Raw genomic sequence first — 18,172 nt, forward strand, 5'->3', positions numbered from 1 at the left:
TATTGAATTTGAAATGACGGTGCGATATGTTAACTTTACAAAGACAATGGAGCGGATAAAAAGTAAATATATAAACACACAGAGAGATTAATAAATAACGGACCGTCTATAATGTAGTCTGTTTCAAATGAAGCTGGGAGCCTCTGCAGTTGTGGTGAGTAAAAGCCCCGCCGCTATTTGTTAATGTTATTACTTTATGTCCAACCGTGATGATGTACCATTGTTTGCTAGCTTGATGCTAATGACAGTAACGTTAACTCAGCAGGTTGACAAAGTGCCTCTGCTGTTTCACACCATCATTTCCCCCTTTTACTCTGTGTGGTAACATCCCTAGAGGAAATATTAAAAACGCTGGGGTGTTGTTGTCATACAGTTGTCTACGGCAGCAGATCGTTGTGTGTTTCTACTGGTCAAAGTGACGGCTGTGATGGGAGAACTGGATCTCAGTGAAGGGCAAGTGGTCCATTACTTTAATTTTGGAGACAAAAAAATGTAGGCTTAGTGCCCTGTGGTCCATTGGCCAATAGGAAATGTAGAATACTCAAAAGTACTTTAAAAGTGCTTGAGTTACTTTTCTCAGGGAGTAACGTTGGAAGTACTTTTAAAGTAATTGAGTTACTTTACTCAGGGAGTAACGCAGTAAAGTAACTGGTTACTTTTTTAAAAAGTAACGCAGTAACGTACTTTGATTACTTTTAAAGTAACTCTTACCCAACACTGCTGATTACCAGGCCCATATAGAATCTGCAGATTTTTTAAGTTTTAGTTTTCAGAGGTGATCCAAAATGAAAATCTGTTGAATTCTGCACGTGCATGTTTTTTTGTTTGTTTGTTTGTTTGTTTGTTTGGTGTTTTTTTGCTAGTAATGTGATAGACAATTAGCCTGGAAATCCAGACCCAAATCTAGAAAGATTTAGGGTCTGGCCATGAGTAATGAAAATGGCCCAACTCGAGGGGCGGCACCAAGCATGCATTTGTAAACTGCACGCAATTGGATAACACTACGGCCAATCAGAACAATACACAGGGTGACATATACGCTTAGCTACCAGCGGAGCTAACTGGTAGATTAGACTCTTGCCGTATCCGGTCAGCAAAACAGCAAAAACGTCCTTCTTGCAAAGGAAAGATTTGAGCGCCGTCTTCTGTTCCTCTTTTAGAGAAAAAGCCAAGTCTAACTCGTTCATTGTAGCGGCCAAAGCCGTTTCAAACAACTGGTGTTCATCCGTAGCCATCTTGCAATGTTTACTGACTGATTCCGGACTTGGTCGTCGCAGCGCTGTCGTCATCTGTTTAGCTCGCCTCTGGCCCGCCTATATCAGATACACCGATGTGATTGGTGCAGCTCGGTTTCATGGGCATAGGTAATGAGCATCATTACTGATTGCCAGAGTGACTCGCTGAGCAAATTCAAATTGTGCTCTCGCGAGAACTCTGGATTTCCAGGGTTATAGACAATACTAATTTATGATAACAATTGTTTTTGAACAAAAATAACGATAAGAGTATACATGTATAACCTGATGTTAATTCCACTACAGAAGAGACTTGATGATCACTAAAATTAGGTGGGGAAAAGTGGATATATCAATAACAGTATCGGTAATTGATCAAATGAGTTGTCATATATCGGCATATCAGATATGGGCAAAAAATCCATTATTGTGCATCCCTAATCAACACTATGAAAACATCTGGACAGATGAACAAAGATTTCAGCACGGTTTTGTTTTTCATCCACACAGTTCATGTCCTCCACAGCAGCAGCTGCTGTCCTTTGAACACATCTTCAGTCTGCCTGCTGTGATGAACATTAATTTAATTATTCTAGCACGCTCCTTCCACCACCGTAAAACCTCCACCACCTCTTTTAGGTGGCAAAAATATGTTTTGCTGCGACCCTGTCCACAGCAGCACATTGTTTATCTTCCGTGTCAGTAGATTTGGTTCATGGAAAATGATAGCAAAACAACAGAGTACATAAAATAAGTACAGCACAAACGTCTGTTTAACTAAATATATTTAAATGTTACAATTACTGCTGAAAATGACAACAGAAATTAACAATTTTGCTGATTTTATATCTCTGCAATCACAATCAACTGCCAGTTTTCTTCCCAGAGGTGACTGTTGTTAGCATGATGTCACAGTGATTTGGTTTAGGTACAATATTTACAAATGGGGTTCACACTAAGCTAAGCTAGTGTGACACTAACACACACATTGAGAATCTCTAGCCCCAAGCAAGTGTACAGATACTGAGCAAGCAACTGATTCAGCAGAAAACAAACACTTTCATCAGATAACTGAGCTCACTGTTCAGAGAACAATAGATCACAGTAAATCACAGAGTCTCACAGAGCAAAGTCGGAAAGCCGAGGAGGAAAAGCGGCAACAGTTTCGACCCTCTGCATCATCTCAGTCAACCCAGATGTTATGTAGCCCAAGCCTCAAGATCAGCCTATCCACGGCAGTGACATCACATGGGCTCACCCAATCAGCGCTGGGCACCAGCACCAGGAGGAAAACAAAGATCCTCTGAAGACAGCAAGAGCTTTCACTCTCCTGAAACACTTCTGCTGCTGCACACGATGAAACATACCGTGAAACATACAGCTGGCCATATCAATGGACGTGCAGTGAAAAATAATGTTTTAAGAATGAAATATTTTCTTGTAATTTTGAGTTAGTATGATTTACAAAAATTTTGCTGCGTGTCAGCAGTGTGAGTGTTTCTCTGCACAGGAGGAGACTCTCCCTCCTACAGTGAACACAGAGACACTGAGGAACCAGACCGTAACCCAAAGCCAGGGTAAAGAGGCTCAGTGAAGGTGGTGCTGAAGGTGTGGAGGTGGATCAGTGAGTCAGAGGAGACTTTGAAGAAGGACAGAGTGCCAGCAGGACAGTCCACATACACTGCTACTCTGTTAGAGACAGAGGAGGAGGAGGGCTGAGGGAGGTCTTTGTCTTTCTTGTTGTGCAAGACAGAGTATCCAACAATATCAGAGCAGCTCAGACTCCAGGACTGATCATTTCCTCCAAACCTGCAGTCAGCACTGTCTCCTCTCCTCCTGATTCCTCTGTAACTCACTGATATACGAACCTTTCCTCTCCACTCCACCTCCCAGTAACAGCGACCAGTCAGACCAGTTCTGCACAGCAGCTGATATGAGAAGTAAAATCTCTCTGGATGATTAGGATAAGGCAGCTCCTCTCTCACTGCTGTCACCGTCCTGTTGTTGTCGGTCAGTTTGAGGTGTGTGTTTACTGTGTTCATGTCCACTGTGAGTCCACAGGCGTCTGATGGAGAGAACAAGACACAAATACTCATCTTTTAGGATCCTCTTTCAAACGGAGCACTGAATGCAGATACTCAAACTTTTGATTTAAACTACTTTAACATGTGCTGCCTTGTTTTCATGAGTCAAAGTGAACACACACTTACACTTTCTCAGACCAGGTTTCAGCCACTGCTCACCTCCAGGTTCCAACCTAGAGGGGGAAACAAAGTCAGAATGAACCTTCGTCATCAATAAGCTTCATAAACCTTCACTCATCCATCAGTAAGACAAAACAGCAGCAGTTAAAAACACATTTCATACACAGACTCAACTAAACTTAAGATTCCCAGTCCCCTGCAAAGCCAGATTAATGGATCGCATTCTGTCAAACAACCTCTTTTTCCTGTCACAAACTTTAGAAAGACGACATGATGAGATGCTCTGGAAGTTTTCCTTACTCCTCTCCTAGCTCTGCAGTTCCTGTTTCACCACAACACCCACATGCTCTGTCATGTATGTGTGTGATGATTCATTGTTGTTTTCCTACTTCTCCCATCACAGCAATCACTCTGACAAATAGGATCACAGAACTTTCTGGGTTAGGGTTAAATAAATTTCTATCAAACTGGTCTTTCTCAGTCACCTTAGGCAATGCCTCATCCTCAATAACTCTGACCCAAGGTGTCCCCCAAAGCTCCATCCTGGGCCCCTCGTTATTGTGCATAAACATGCTACTGATTGGTCACATCGTAAACAAACACAAAATCCAGTACCATTGTCATGCAGATGACACACAAATATACTATATGTTATATAAAAAACGGCAAAGAAGGCAATTTTAATCATCTTTTATCCTGTCTATCAGATATAAAGTCCTGGATGTCCCAAAACCCTCTCCAGTTTAACGACAACAAATCAGAAATAATTCTCTGTTCTCCAGCAAAGTCCATCACTGTTTTAAATAACCATTTTGTTCTGTGTCTGGAAATGTCAAACCTGCAGCCAGAAACTTTGGTGTGATATTTGAGAGTGACCTCTCCTTTGAAAACAAAAATACAGGTGTTGTCCACTCCTGCTTCTATCAATTAAGAAGCATCCTCCTGGTTAGATTATTGTAACTTGTTGTATTCAGAGTTAAGCTAAAAAGCCACCTCACACCCTCAGCTGGTGCAAAATGCAGCTGCTTTGAACAAACATTAGAAAACATGACCATATCAGCCCTGTTTTAGCCTCTCTTCACTGTTACCAGTCAGTTTTAGAAATGATTTTAAGATTTACTGATCACTTTTAAAGCACTTTATGGTTCAGCCCACAGCTACATTGCTGAGATGCTGCTCCCCTATGTGCCAGGTTGCAGCCAGATCCTCAGGCAGGGCTCTGTTGGCTGTTTTTTTAATTTTATATTGTCATTGGGTATGGTATTTTTTAATTGTTTGATATAATTGTCCTCAGTACTGTCTTTGCTGCAGTTTGTTGGCGACTTTGCTGACCTGTCTCTATGAATTTCTTTAAGTTGCCTGTTGATATTTGTCTAAAATCTGCATTGTTTTAAATCCGAGTTGAACCATGTAAAGCACTTTATTGTACTTGTACATACTTGTATTGAAAAGCCCTTTCTACATAAGGTTTATTATTATGATTTTTTTAGGGGGATGTTGGTCTGCATCGGCACTGTCCAGTACTGAAGTCTTTTCACTTTTGCATGAGTAAGACTTGTCATTGCCGTGTGTTTACTTGTGTTAGGCAAATAGTTATATTGTTGAATATTCTTTGGCCAAATTTAATAAAAATCTACATTTATATCTAATACGCCATGTACCATATCTACTTTTATTGAAAAACAAAATGGGAACATCCTTACAAAGTAACTCTGAAGTCACTGACCTTAGCTACTTTCTTTGCACCCCTAAATATTGGTCAAGCAGGGACTCTCAGCATATCAGTTACCATCTTCACTGTTATCAGCAGTGTTGCAGGTACAGACTGTGAACTAACAGTCTAGCTTGTCAGTGTGACAGAGAGACAGTGTGTTGTCCATATGAAACAGTGTGTTGCTGTCTGTTCATACCTGAGAGTTTCCAGTTTCCAGTGTGGGTCCTCGAGTTCAGCAGTCAGCAGCTTCACTCCTAAGTCTCCTGGATGGTTGTAGCTCAGGTCCAGCTCTCTCAGATGGGAGGGGTTGGATCTCAGAGCTGAGGCCAGAGAGGTACAGCCTTCCTCTGTGATCAGACAGCCTGACAGCCTGGACACACACACACACACACACACACACACAAATAAATAATGTTAATTCATTCATTTGCATCTATTCCCTCTTTGTCAGTGTGAATTCCATGATTAGAATTAACTACATGTTCAATTTTCTCATCAGTCCACTGCTTTTAAGTGTTCTCGTTAGTATACAGACAAATGACACCAGAACCTGTTTCCAACAATGTACTTTGACTTAAATCTGCAACAGTTAATTTTTGATCACTCAGGGGCAGCACAACAATCACTAAAACATAACACTAACAGACTAACACCTCATGAGGTAAGCTAGCACAGTGGAGAAGAAAAATATAACAGAGTGACAGACTCCGTCAAAATACTAGAATTAAACATTGACTTTTCCTTGAAATGTTTTAATCATTGCGGCCAGACAGCAGACATCTGTGAGATCGTTCCCAGACAATTTCTCAGAAAAAAAAGTTACCACAGTGTTTTTGAGTGTAATCCACTCTGTTAAACCCTACTGTGAAACAGAAGCTGAGTTCTGACCTGAGAATTTCCAGTGTACAGTGTGGACTCTCCAGTCCAGCAGAAAGTAGCTTCACTCCTGAATCCTGCAGGTCATTGTCACTCAGGTCCAGCTCTCTGAGACGAGAGGACTGGGAGCTGAGAATTGTGGACAGAGCGCCACAGCTTCTCTCTGAGAGACTGCAGCCACTCAGCCTGAAGATGAGATGGTGATATTTACAAACACTGATACTGGTTTCATATCTTCAGTGTAAAAGGCATGAGATTTCTACAATTGCCGTTACTAAGCTGATGAGTCAAACGATCAAAGGTCCCAAGTGATGAGAGGACTGTTTGGACAAAAATTGTTTTTTATTGTGTATACTACTGGGATGTAACAGCTATTAATTTAAAAAAAAATATATATATATTCAAATTGGATCAAATGTTTTTTTAAATTAAGCCTTAAATGAACTACAATATGACAAATCTTTATAAATATTATGGCTGCTTTAGTCTGTGTAGGTACAACGAAACTGAAGGAACAATTTGTAGGATTTTCCAATTGATTAATGCTTCAATTTGTGAGCTAACTCTTGCAACTTTCAGTTGACTGAGACATTCGTCATTGATTATAACCTTACAGGCAACAATGTTAGTATCTGCAGTTATCTGCACACTTACAGAGCTTTGTTGGAGGCTTTGACCACTGGCAGCAGCCTCAGAAGAGCCTCTTCTGAAACAGAGTATTTCTTCAGGTCAAACACGTCCAGATGATTTTCTGATGACAGTAAGATGAAGACGAGAGCTGACCACTGAGCAGGAGACAGTTTATCTGTGGACAGACTTCCTGAACTCAGGTACTGTTGGATCTCCTCCACTAGAGAACGATCATTCAGTTCATTCAGACAGTGGATCAGATTGATGCTTTGCTCTGGAGACAGATTCTCACTGATCCGACTTTTGATGTACTCGACTGTATCCTGATTGGTCTCTGAGCTTCTTTTCTTTTTCAGCAGGTCTCGTAGGTGTTTCTGATTGGTCTGCAGTGAAAGACCCAGGAGGAATCGGAGGAACAGGTCGAGGTGTCCATTTGGACTCTGTAAGGCCTTGTCAATAGCAAACATGTGGACCTCTGTCATAGATGTTTTGCTGAAAACCTTTCTCACTTGTCCACCACAAGTTTGCCCTGGTTCAGACATCACATTCTTGTTTCTGTTAATGAGTTTCCTCTCTACATATAAAGCTGCCAGAAACTCCTGAACACTCAAATGGACAAAGCTGAACATCTTGTCTTCATCTTTCTTCTTCCCACGTTCCTCTTTGAAGATCTCTGTGAACACTCCTGAGCACACCGAGGCTCCACTGACATCAATGCCACTCTCTTTGAGATCTCTCTCGTAGAAGATCAGGTTGCCCTTTTCCAGTTGGTGAAAAGCCAGTTTTGCTAATGATTTAACGTAGTGAAGGCACTTTTTTTGGTTGTACTTCTCTTTTGTCTGATGGATCTGAAACTTCAAAAATTCTGCGTACATCTCAGTCAGGGTCTTGGGCAGCTCTCCTTCCTCTCTGGTCTTCATGACATCCTCCAGAACTGTAGCAGTGATCCAGCAGAAGACTGGGATGTGGCACATGATGTGGAGGCTTCGTGATTTCTTGATGTGGGAGACGATTCTGTTGGCCTGCTCCTCATCTCTGTATCTCTTCCTGAAGTACTCCTCCTTCTGCTGGTCAGTGAATCCTCTAACCTCTGTCATGATGTCCACAAAATCAGAATGGATCTGATTGGCTGCTGCAGGTCGTGTGGTTATCCAGAGGCGAGCAGAGGGAAGCAGATTCTTCTTGATGAGGTTTGTTACCAGCACATCCACCGGGATCGACTCTGTCACATCAAAGTCCGCCTCCTGGTTTTCATTATTAGAACAGTCCAGTTGAAGGCGGCTCTCATCCAGTCCATCCAACACAAAGAGAAGTTTGAACCTGCTCTTGTCAAAGTTGGTGTTTCCTGATGACTGCAGAGTTGCAAAGATGTAATTAAGAGCTTCTCTCGTGATGTCTTTGGTCTCCCTGATACATTCATGAATGAGCTCTGCCAAACACAACTTCTCTCTTTTCCATAAATTCAGCTGGCGGAAGGTGAAGGGGAAAACAAGATGCACATCTTGATTGGTTCTTCCTTCAGCCCAGTCCAACACAAACTTGCGCACAAGAAATGTTTTTCCAATTCCTGCGATTCCATTGGTCAGCACTGTTCTAATGGGTTTATATCTTCCAGAGGGGGGTTTGAACATATCATTGGCTTTGATTGTTTTCTCTGTATCTGTTGGCTTCCTCTTTGCCTCAATCTGTGTGACCTCATGCTGTGTGTTGATGTGTACGTCACCTCCAGCTGTGATGTACAGCTCTGTGTAGATATCATCCAGACGCTGCTCATCCTTCTTCTGTGCCCACCCCTCTTGTGCACACATGAACTTATCTTGAAGGTATGATTGAAGCAAATGTTGGTAAAGTAAGATGTGTCGTGGCTCCGATACTGGAACAATCATATCTGTGTGACATAAATAGAATAAACATTTGTTCAGATGCCTCTTTTCTCACAAGCGTCAGTAAATGCATGCTTTTAGTTTTGTTAGGTTGTTTGATCTGACGAAAATCTAAAATGCAGTCAAACAGAAATTTGCAGTTAAAAGTGGAGCAAGTTGTCTGTGGATGGTATTCTAGTATTAAGAGATTTGTATTCATGTAACAGCAAGCTATCTTAAGGTTTAAATTCGAACACATTCCCTTTTATACACCTCAGATTTACAGCGATTAAACATTTGCAACAGGGAGCTGCCCAGTACAACCACAGCCCTGCTGATAACCACTGAGCAGCTGCTGGTGTTGCTGCCATCTGCTGCATAAATTGTCACAAACAAGTCCTGCAGCATCAGTGTCACGATTCTTGTTTTGTCCAAATAAGTGCTCTTGCTCTCTATCACATGCCCAGAAGTGCACATTTTTTGTCAGATTAAAACCCCAGTTGACCAAATTCAGGCAGTAGTCAAGTTTCCATCCAAATGCAGAGCAACTTTTTTTGAAAATCGGCCATAGGAAATGCATTTTATTCCACGTCTCTATGCCCAAATCGTACTGGTGGTGGGGGGAGATAATCTGTTTCAGCAACGGACAGCAGCCAGGCTCCGTGCTGGGCTCTCTGTCCTTCCTCTCCTGGAGCAGGGAGCTTCTCTGGCAGGGATATACAGTCACACAGCCAGTGAATCCTGAGCATTAGAAGTCAGCTAGTGTTTTTTGGGGGTGTTGGGCTTGGTTGGGCTTGGGCTTAGTGTTTTATGTGATGATCTCGAATATGCTAGGTCCTGGTTCCAACTCACATGGGTCAGTTTGGTTGAAGTTGGAATTTTTTCATCCTGCTGAGAACTGTAATGCTTGTACCAGCTACTAACAGGGCTTTACTACAGAGGTGTAAAGTGTAATTGCTTTTGTAACATTATCAGTGTCACAAATAAGAAAACCAGAGCCTAACAGTGGACTATACACCGATCAGCTAAAACATCAAAACCACCGGCAGGTGAAGTAAATAAAATTGATCATTTCAGTACAATGCAATGATCTGCAGGGAAACCTTTGGTCCTGGCATTCATGTGGATGGCCTTTTACGTACTCCACTAGGGTTGGGTCGGTATGAAAAAAAAAAAACGGTTCGGTTTTTGTAAAAAAAAAACGCATCAAGTTGGTAATACCGGATTTTCGCCACTTGGGGGCGCAATTGACTCATTTAAAATAAAAAACGACCTTAGGACAACAGAGTGACAGTAACAAGTTGTTTCTTTTATTCCTTACAAATAAATATTGCAGCTTACTCAATCAGTGCAAACAAGAGGCCCGTTTCCACTGAAGAAGTTCCTGGTACTATTTGGGGGGCAGGAACTACTACAGGAACGTCCTCTCGCTCGGCCCTCTCAACTGCCGTGTCTCCACTGAGAGAGCGGAGTCGGAGGAAGGTTCCTGTAAAGTTAGGGGCTCTGGATGTGACGTAATCGTTGCGCGACCATTTTGACCGGGGAGATGTAGGTTAGCCGTTAGCCGATAGCGATGTCTGTAATAACTCACTTAATGGCCCGTGAAAAAAATTATTTTTCCAGCGGATGTCTTAGTTACAACATGATTGAGATAACTGGAGTAGTTTCATGTCGTATCCGACAACGGGAGGCTTTTAACAGATGCTGCTGTTAGCTGTCCCTGTCAGCTGCAGCCACTGATGCTTTCTAGACATCGTGATTTCCCATAACTGAATAAATACCACACATAGCAACACAAAACTGCTTTGCTAGCTCAATCATGTTGTAACTAAGATATCCGCTGGAACAAATATTTTTTTTCACGGGCCATTTAGTGAGTTTTTTACATGGCGGCGGAAGCTATATGAACGAGCTAACCCTCATCTGCGGAGTTTTAAAAAATGCCGGCTATTTTGTTGCTTTCTGTTGACGTCACATCCCTCCTTGAGTATATCCAATCAGCACCAAGTAATCCCCAAGCCCCAGCCAGGAGTCTTTCGGGGCCGGTCTGAGTACCTACCCCGAGGCAGGGACTTGTTTAGCCCCCGTAAAAGTTCCGGAACTCTGTCCTTCGGGGGTGGTTCCTGCGGTGGAGACACGCACCAACGGCCCCGGCCCCGTAAAATTACCCCGAAGTTCCTGCGGTGGAAACGGGCCTAAGGGTTGCCTCCTTTGTCTGGCTCAAAGCCAAAGTGTTGCCATAGTGGTGCATTCTTTGATTTCGTTGAGACTAAATTGTCCACCATCATCGACTCCCCGTCACTATTAAACAAACTCCAGGCTACAGTAGAGGTGCATGCGCACTCGCACCTCCTAGCTCAGTCCCCGCCCCACCCCCCTCTCGCGCTTGGTGAAGAGGCAGACATAGGTGCTCACAGACTCGGGCTTACTATAAGCGGAGTGGACTACGTGTAAAAATGTCTGTGAAAAATCCCCGCGATGTGAAAAATACATGGCGAACAGTCTTTTGTGTGACACTGGTGCGCGGAGCGAAGTCCGCGCGGTCGTGCTTTGCGCGCACAGGGCTTGCGGACGTTCACTTTTACCGGGCGGACCTCCGCGATGTCCGCTCCGCGTATGTTCTGCCCAAGTATGCGGCCCGGTCGGTCTCAAAAAATAAAACCCAGTCCAAGACGGAGTACCGGACTGAATTGGTGTTACCGAGAACCGACCCAACCCTACACTCCACCCATCTAAATGTTGTCATAGACCAAGTACCCACACTCATTGCAACAGTACCCCTGATGGAAGTAGCCCCCCAGAAAGGCAGTGCACCATGCCACACCACAAAAACTGCTCAGGAATGACCCAAGGAAGGTGACAAAGACCTCAAGGCATTTGACCTAGCTTTCACATTCCCCAGGTCTCAATCTGGTCGAGCATCTGTGAGACAAACTGTTACCCCAGAGGTTCTTTGTCCATGCCTCCACCGGTCAGAGCCAAGTCTGATCTACAGTGGAGCCTCTGACCTGTCAAAGAATGGAGACAGGACCTCTGTGGGTGTCCTGTGTTGTCTGCAGAGATGCAGGACTTGAGTCACATGACTTGACTCGAGTCAGACTTGAGTCGCATATATCATCACTTGAGACTTGCTTGACTAACGTCATTAAAAGACTCGACATGACTTTGACTTTGTATTCATTACTTGAGACTTGACTTTGACTTGAGACAGATGATTCGTGTGTGCAATCTTCTTCACTAAATCTGACAGAAGAAAGATATTTTCATTTGCAATGTTAACGTTGTTGTTAAAATAAACATAAATAAATAAGAAGAAAAACAGAGCTGTCGACTTAGTCGCACGTCGCAGAAGTAACAAAACTTAACAAGCTCTGTAGAGGCAGTTCCACGACAGAAAAACTACATATTGAGCACTCGTTCAAAGTATAAAAATGGCTATCAGAAATAATGACTAATATTAAAAATAACAATTAATTTAATTAAGTAATATGATTTAATTTACATGTGGATGTGTAAATGTCTGTGTGTGTGTGTGTGTGTGTGTGTGTGTGTGTGTGTATGTGTGTGTTTGTGTGTGAGAGAGAGACAGAGACAGAGGGGGAGAGAGACAAAGACCGGGAGGGTGTTTGTGAGAACACACAAAGACAAAATGGCTGACAGGAGAGAAACAGGGACGTAAATATAGACAGTGCAAGCAGTGCGGTTGCACTGGGGCCCATGGGGTGGAGGGGCCCGACTGCCACCTGGAAATACACCCATGTTCAAAGAAGAACTCACATTAAAACAAAAATGTTGCTATTTTCCATACATGCCCTAAAAAAGGCAAACCCATCTCCACCATGGCGTTCTGGTTTTGTAAAACAGTGTCAATCTATAACAAACTATAAACTTATTCTACATAAACTATTTAAAAAACTATAAGGTGGTTGGGGAGGTTGGCTCTGACCACATGTGGTAAGTCAGGACAAAGGAACAATGGGAACGTGAGAAGCGAGAAATTTGAGTTCCTTATATGAGAGTAGCTAAGTTCAAAAGCCAAATCAGAGTATATGTGTATGAGATCTATGTCGTATAAAGGTGCTGGGTTAGTAAAAGGGATGTTAAATTGCATGCAAGACTGTGTCTATGTGACGCATAAGCTAACTTACATTAACCTGCCTTTAGCAAAGCCAGTTATCCAATGACCTTGCTAAAAGATTACAACAACAAACTTACTGAAAAATGTCAAATCAATACAGCACATTACACATACACTGACCAAAGGTACAGTCTTGCTTTGCCTTTACTGTTGTAGGCTACTTATGATATGCCCACTTGTTAAGTTACCAGTCCATGAATGGAAGAAAGAGTTGCTGTCTTGTGCTACTTGTTTGCCAGCAGTCCTCTGCTGTGGATGAACCTGGCTTAGAAGGCTTGCGGTTCCAGTGCAGTCTTTGCTTTTTTGTGTTTCAAAACCACTCGCTCAGTATCTTTGCAGAGTTAGAATTTGGCACTAACTTATTTGGGCTCCTCCATCATTAAGCTCAGTTTAGTGTGGCTGCATGAGCAGGCACAGAGCAATGCCAAAACAAAAGAGAACAAAAATGTTCTTTTCTTGGCTTGGTGACACTGCACAGGTCGCACATTTGACCAATGATGAATGAAAACTAGATTACAGGGGAACTTCATACTGAGATGTGAAACAGCAAATTGAGTGCAAAATGCTTTTGTTTTGTTCTATAATACAAAGAACATGCAGTCCAGCTACCATTTTAAGAGGACTGGGCTTACAATAAAAGTCTTCATATGTCCAGTTTAGAGTTGCACAAACAAATCTGTGGAGTCCAGTGATCCCAACATCCCCCCTTTGGTCTCATTGCACCTGATATGTGACCCTGAGAGCATGAAGATGTGAAGTTCACAGTTGAAAGAGTTCATTGGTCAGTTTGTTCAAGTTGTAACATCTGGACAGTTTGTTAACAAACTGGGCGTTTGTTGGCACTATCTGTTTTGACTAAGCAAGAACAGTTATCAAGTTACTGAACAAAATCATAAAGTTAAAAAGCAAAATCTTGATAAATGATGATAAATGACACTGGCATGGCATCAAATAATTAACCTGTGTTGCTCAGTAGGGGTTAGTGAGGACAGAAATACAAGTTTGTTGGGTGAGATGCAGAGAGTGAGAGTGATGATACAATGATAAGGATAACAGTTTGGGGGTTCAATTGAGCACAGGTTGGTATACAGACAATCGGCCCGGGAAAAGGCCTAAACACACAGTAGTAATACTTAAACAAAAATGCTGGAACTCTCAAACTAAGGCAAATAAGATGGGGCACAGATCACAGGCAATCACACAGGCAGGGAACTTGACAGGAAGTACATCTGAAATGAAACAAGGGTTGTTTTTCAAAGTTAAGGAAGAATGCTTAAATGGCTGAATCTTATATGATAAATAGTTTAATATCACGACAGGTGTAATGTTTGGCTTCAATTAGCCATGTGCTGACTTTTTTTTGGCAATATTTTCATTTCATTTTTTATTCATTTCATTTTATTCATTCATTCCAATCTAAGTGATTGGAAAGGAGCAGGATGAAGTAAACTTATAATACCTGCCTCTTTCTTAAAATATATAACTGCTTACATCAGATAAGTTCCCATTACAGCTATTACAGTTAAAAAAAAAAAAAAAGTTTACACGATGGTCAAAGAAAATAAACAAATCCAAGATCCATAAGTTAAACTATTTCATTACATGTTCTTATATAGCTTCTCTATTCTCTCCTTAAATAACCTCTTGAACTGAAAAATATTTGTACAGCTCTTCTCTTCCAATTCCAAAGAATTCCAAATTCTGACACCCACAACAGAAATACACATTTGCTTCACATTAGTCCTTACCCTTTGCTTTTAAAATTAAACCTCCTTCTATGATTTTCATCCTGTGATACTAAAACAAATAATCTCTGCAAATTTGCAGGCAAAAGTTCATTTCTCATTCTAAACACAACCAACAATGTCCTTAATTCAGCTAATTCTTTAAACTTAAACAATCCTGATTTATTGAACAACTCATTTGTGTGTTCCCTGAAATTAACATTGTATATCATTCTTATTGCTCTTTTCTGTAATAAAAACAATGGCTTTGTGTTACTCATATATGTGTTGCCCCATACTTCAATACAATGACTCAAATATGGCACAATAAGTGAACAATATAAAAATCCTCATTGCTTTATAATCTAATACATATTTTGCTTTACTTAAAACAGAAATATTTCTAGACACTTTTTTTGTACATAAGCAATATGTGGTTTCCATGTTAGTTTATCATCCACTATTACACCCAAAAAACAAATTTCTGAAACCTTTTCAATCACAACACAATTAATAGACAAAGAAACACGTTCTTCCTTTTTTCTATTTGTGAACACCATAAACTTAGTTTTATTCCAATTCACCGATAATTTGTTTATATCAAACCATTTTTTGAGTTTAACCATCTCATTCTCTATGGTCTGTACTAACATTTTTAAAGCAGACTTAAAAATCAGGCATTTCCACCGTGAAAAAGCCTAACTAATGCACTTTGGCCTTTAGTGTCAGTCTGAATGGGATATTACTGTCCGTTCAATCAACAAAAAACACGACAGAGATCAATTAAATCATAACTGAGCATCTGTGGAGTAAATTCTGTGCCATTAGAGGAGCAGATTCTACTGTTTTCACATAAATGTTCAAATCCCAAAGACGTATCGTCCTCATCGGTGGTTTAGTCTCTTTTCTTACCATGACAGATCTGATGTAGGGTCTTATTCTCACTCTGTATTGGCTACATATCAGATTCTGTTTATTCAGCATTTCTCATGCTCATTTTCTAAATATAGAACATTTTTGGGAAGGTTTGATTATAAAATATTACAGCATATAAATCTCATAATATTGCAAATTACGTAATGACTAATTGTCAGAATTCCTCTTTTATTGATTAGCAGCTGTTCTTGAAACCATCACTCATGTTCGATATGAAGTCTTCACAGTTGTTTGAGTAACAAGCGTTCAAGTTGAGACTTTAGTCATCATTCAAATGTAAATAATGTCATAGCAATCAAAGCACCAAATTCACTCCAACCACTGTGTGTATGTTGTCCATGTGTGTATTGTACATCAGAAGTAAAGACTGAGCTTCTTAGCGCTGCAGCAGTGACAGTGTTTGCTGCAGGTCTGGTGCTGCTGACTGAAACTCCACCAAACAAAACAAAAGGGGTTGGAACAGCGTCCTGCAGCACAAAATGGAATTTAAGATTTTTAAAAGCTTGTAGGGATTTTTTATTTTATTTTTTTATTTTATGGAGGGAACTGAATTTAGACTTTAAGACTTCATGATACTCAGGGAATCTCAGGGAGTTTCCCTGTCTTTACTTTACTGTAACAAACTCATGATGCCTCACACACAAAGTAAAACTTATGTTTCATTATTTCAAACTTTCAAACTGCACTTTCTCTTTACTTTACTTCACCTCTCAGGGCTTTAATACAAACCAGAGAATATAGCAGCTTTACCTTTTCTCTGAGAGGAGGAAGTTCCTCTGTTCTCTGAAGTCTCTCCAACATCACTGACATCCACGGACACTGTGTGAGACAGGTTATGTGTTCCATGAACTCTCTGATGATGACATACAGAATACTACTGCTTTATTTCATGTCCATAAGCCTCATGTGCAAAAGTGCATTGCGTCATCAGGACATCTCATAGGTTATTAACTCAAGGCACAATAACAACATTCAGTCCTGATGTTTTCTATATGTTTCTTATCTTCAAACTAATCCAGTGATTCATGGATCATAAATCAGACTCAAGGTGACAGGTTGTATAAAATAATGTGTGTGTCATGTCTCCAGCAGTGTGTGACAGGTTTAAGGGCTGATCTACGAGCACACACTTACCGATCATCATGTGAAAAGCTCAACATCTCTCTATTTATGCTCTCAACAAATAACTAATGTGAGCCAACTAGGATTTGTCCCCAGGTTCATTGTAAACTCTGACTTATCCATGTGACTGTTAAGAAGCAGAAACACAACTTGTTTCTTCATGTGCAACATATTAGCCTGGAGGTTTAAACTGGTGTCCTCTCACAGAGTTGGTGATTCAAACTAAACTTTCATCTCTGTCAGAGAAAACTGATCTGAGTTCAGACTGTTTACTTACAGCACAGCTACACTCACAGATAACTGAGCCTCCTACCTGCCTGTCAAACACCATCAACCCACAAACCTTCTCCAGTCCGGACTGAGTGGAGTCCTGCGGGGTGAAGCTGTGAAGGCTGCGAGCGGAGCTAGCTGCTAACTGCTAACAGCCACCGCTGCAACTAACAAACTCCACAAATCCATTCAGCAGCTCCACCATCCACAGTCAGACACACACGGCTGATTATTTACTGCTGAATTACAGCTCACAACTCGCACCAACCCAAACATCCTGGTGCAGACTATTTATATTATATATATAAATGTATATATATTATTTACCAGCCTGTCTATTGCAGCATTTGAAGATAATTGCATTTTCATCACGTCTTTAGTTTTTATTATTGAGATCTGTTTTTAGCTCATCATCATCTCACTTTCACCGCAGAAAAAGGTTGTTTTGTCATAGTTTTTGTCATCAAAATTAACACTGCTGAGGAGAAATTTAGATTATTAAATCAGGTAGTGTCATCATGCCTTTCATGATTAATAACCTGAACCTTTTCTCATAATTATGAGATCAGGCCTCCAATTGTTCTTCTTTGGTGAATACAATGAGCTTCTAAGAGCCTGTTCCTCTACAAGTATTGTGTTGCTCATGTCAACTGACGTGAAAAAGTGTGACTGACCTCGTGGTCCTGAGCTGGTGTCTGACAGACTCTGCACCAGATCATTCCTGTTGATCTTCTCTAAGACCTTCTTGGTCACCTTCAGAGCTCCATCAGGTTTATAGCTGCTCACCATCACATTCACTGTGTCCCATCTTTTTGCTTTCTCCAGTTTGGACACTTTGATGGCTTGGTAGCCTCTCAGGATGTCAGGCTGCTGCAGGTGCCATTTGAAGGTCTTAAATTCATCGTCTTTCAGATCCTCCAGAGCGTTCAAAAGGTCCTCTGCCGTCATCGTGGCCTCCTGCTAAAATCAGGCAGTTTTGTTAACTGAAAGAAAACTGTAACACGAATGTATGAGTGCGACAACAGTGAGTTCTGACTGGCTGACACAGGGGCTGTGTTGGTGTGACTGGTGTGCAGAGTCTGGACAGTTATGTCGTACCACAGTCCAAAGACATGTGGTAGACTCTAAATTGTCCATAAGTGTGAATGGTTGTCTGTCTCTGTGTGTCAGCCCTGTGATAGTCTAGACCCTGTAAAGGAAACAGACTCATTATATCGTTTCCATTTCTGACAATACATCCCCCAAAATCCTACACACAGGACATTTAAGAAATCAGGGATTTGTCTCAAAAATATTGATTTGAATATTTTTGAATAAGTGACAGATCAGAACTGCATCACTGTATCAACATAATGAGCCAAAGCATAGAAAGAAAATCACAAAACTCTTACCTGAAAGTTTGGAGAACATTAGAACGTGTCGACAACATCAGAGTCAGGTCACTCTGCAGTCTGGCTGCTG

General features: G+C 41.3%; 1 protein-coding gene across 4 annotated transcripts in view; it reads right to left on the minus strand.

Annotated features, from left to right (window-relative positions):
* LOC117255641 (NACHT, LRR and PYD domains-containing protein 3-like) overlaps positions 1–18,172 on the minus strand; it is a 40,029-nt gene extending 21,857 nt beyond the window's left edge. For 2 of the 4 annotated variants that reach the window (XM_078166705.1, XM_078166701.1), the window contains exons 1-2: positions 18,103–18,172; positions 17,386–17,671 (exon numbers count right to left, since the gene is read on the minus strand). In XM_078166705.1, the coding sequence (XP_078022831.1) occupies positions 17,386–17,659 (274 nt within the window). In that variant the 5' untranslated portion in view covers positions 17,660–17,671; positions 18,103–18,172. Of the gene's footprint in view, positions 1–5,349; positions 5,524–6,041; positions 6,216–6,683; positions 8,548–16,069; positions 16,139–17,385; positions 17,672–18,102 lie in introns of all 4 variants that reach the window. The other 2 variants (XM_078166708.1, XM_078166702.1) reach the window with 2 other exon arrangements.

This window comes from Epinephelus lanceolatus, chromosome 3 (genome assembly GCF_041903045.1).
Source record: "Epinephelus lanceolatus isolate andai-2023 chromosome 3, ASM4190304v1, whole genome shotgun sequence".
Lineage (NCBI taxonomy): Eukaryota > Metazoa > Chordata > Actinopteri > Perciformes > Serranidae > Epinephelus > Epinephelus lanceolatus.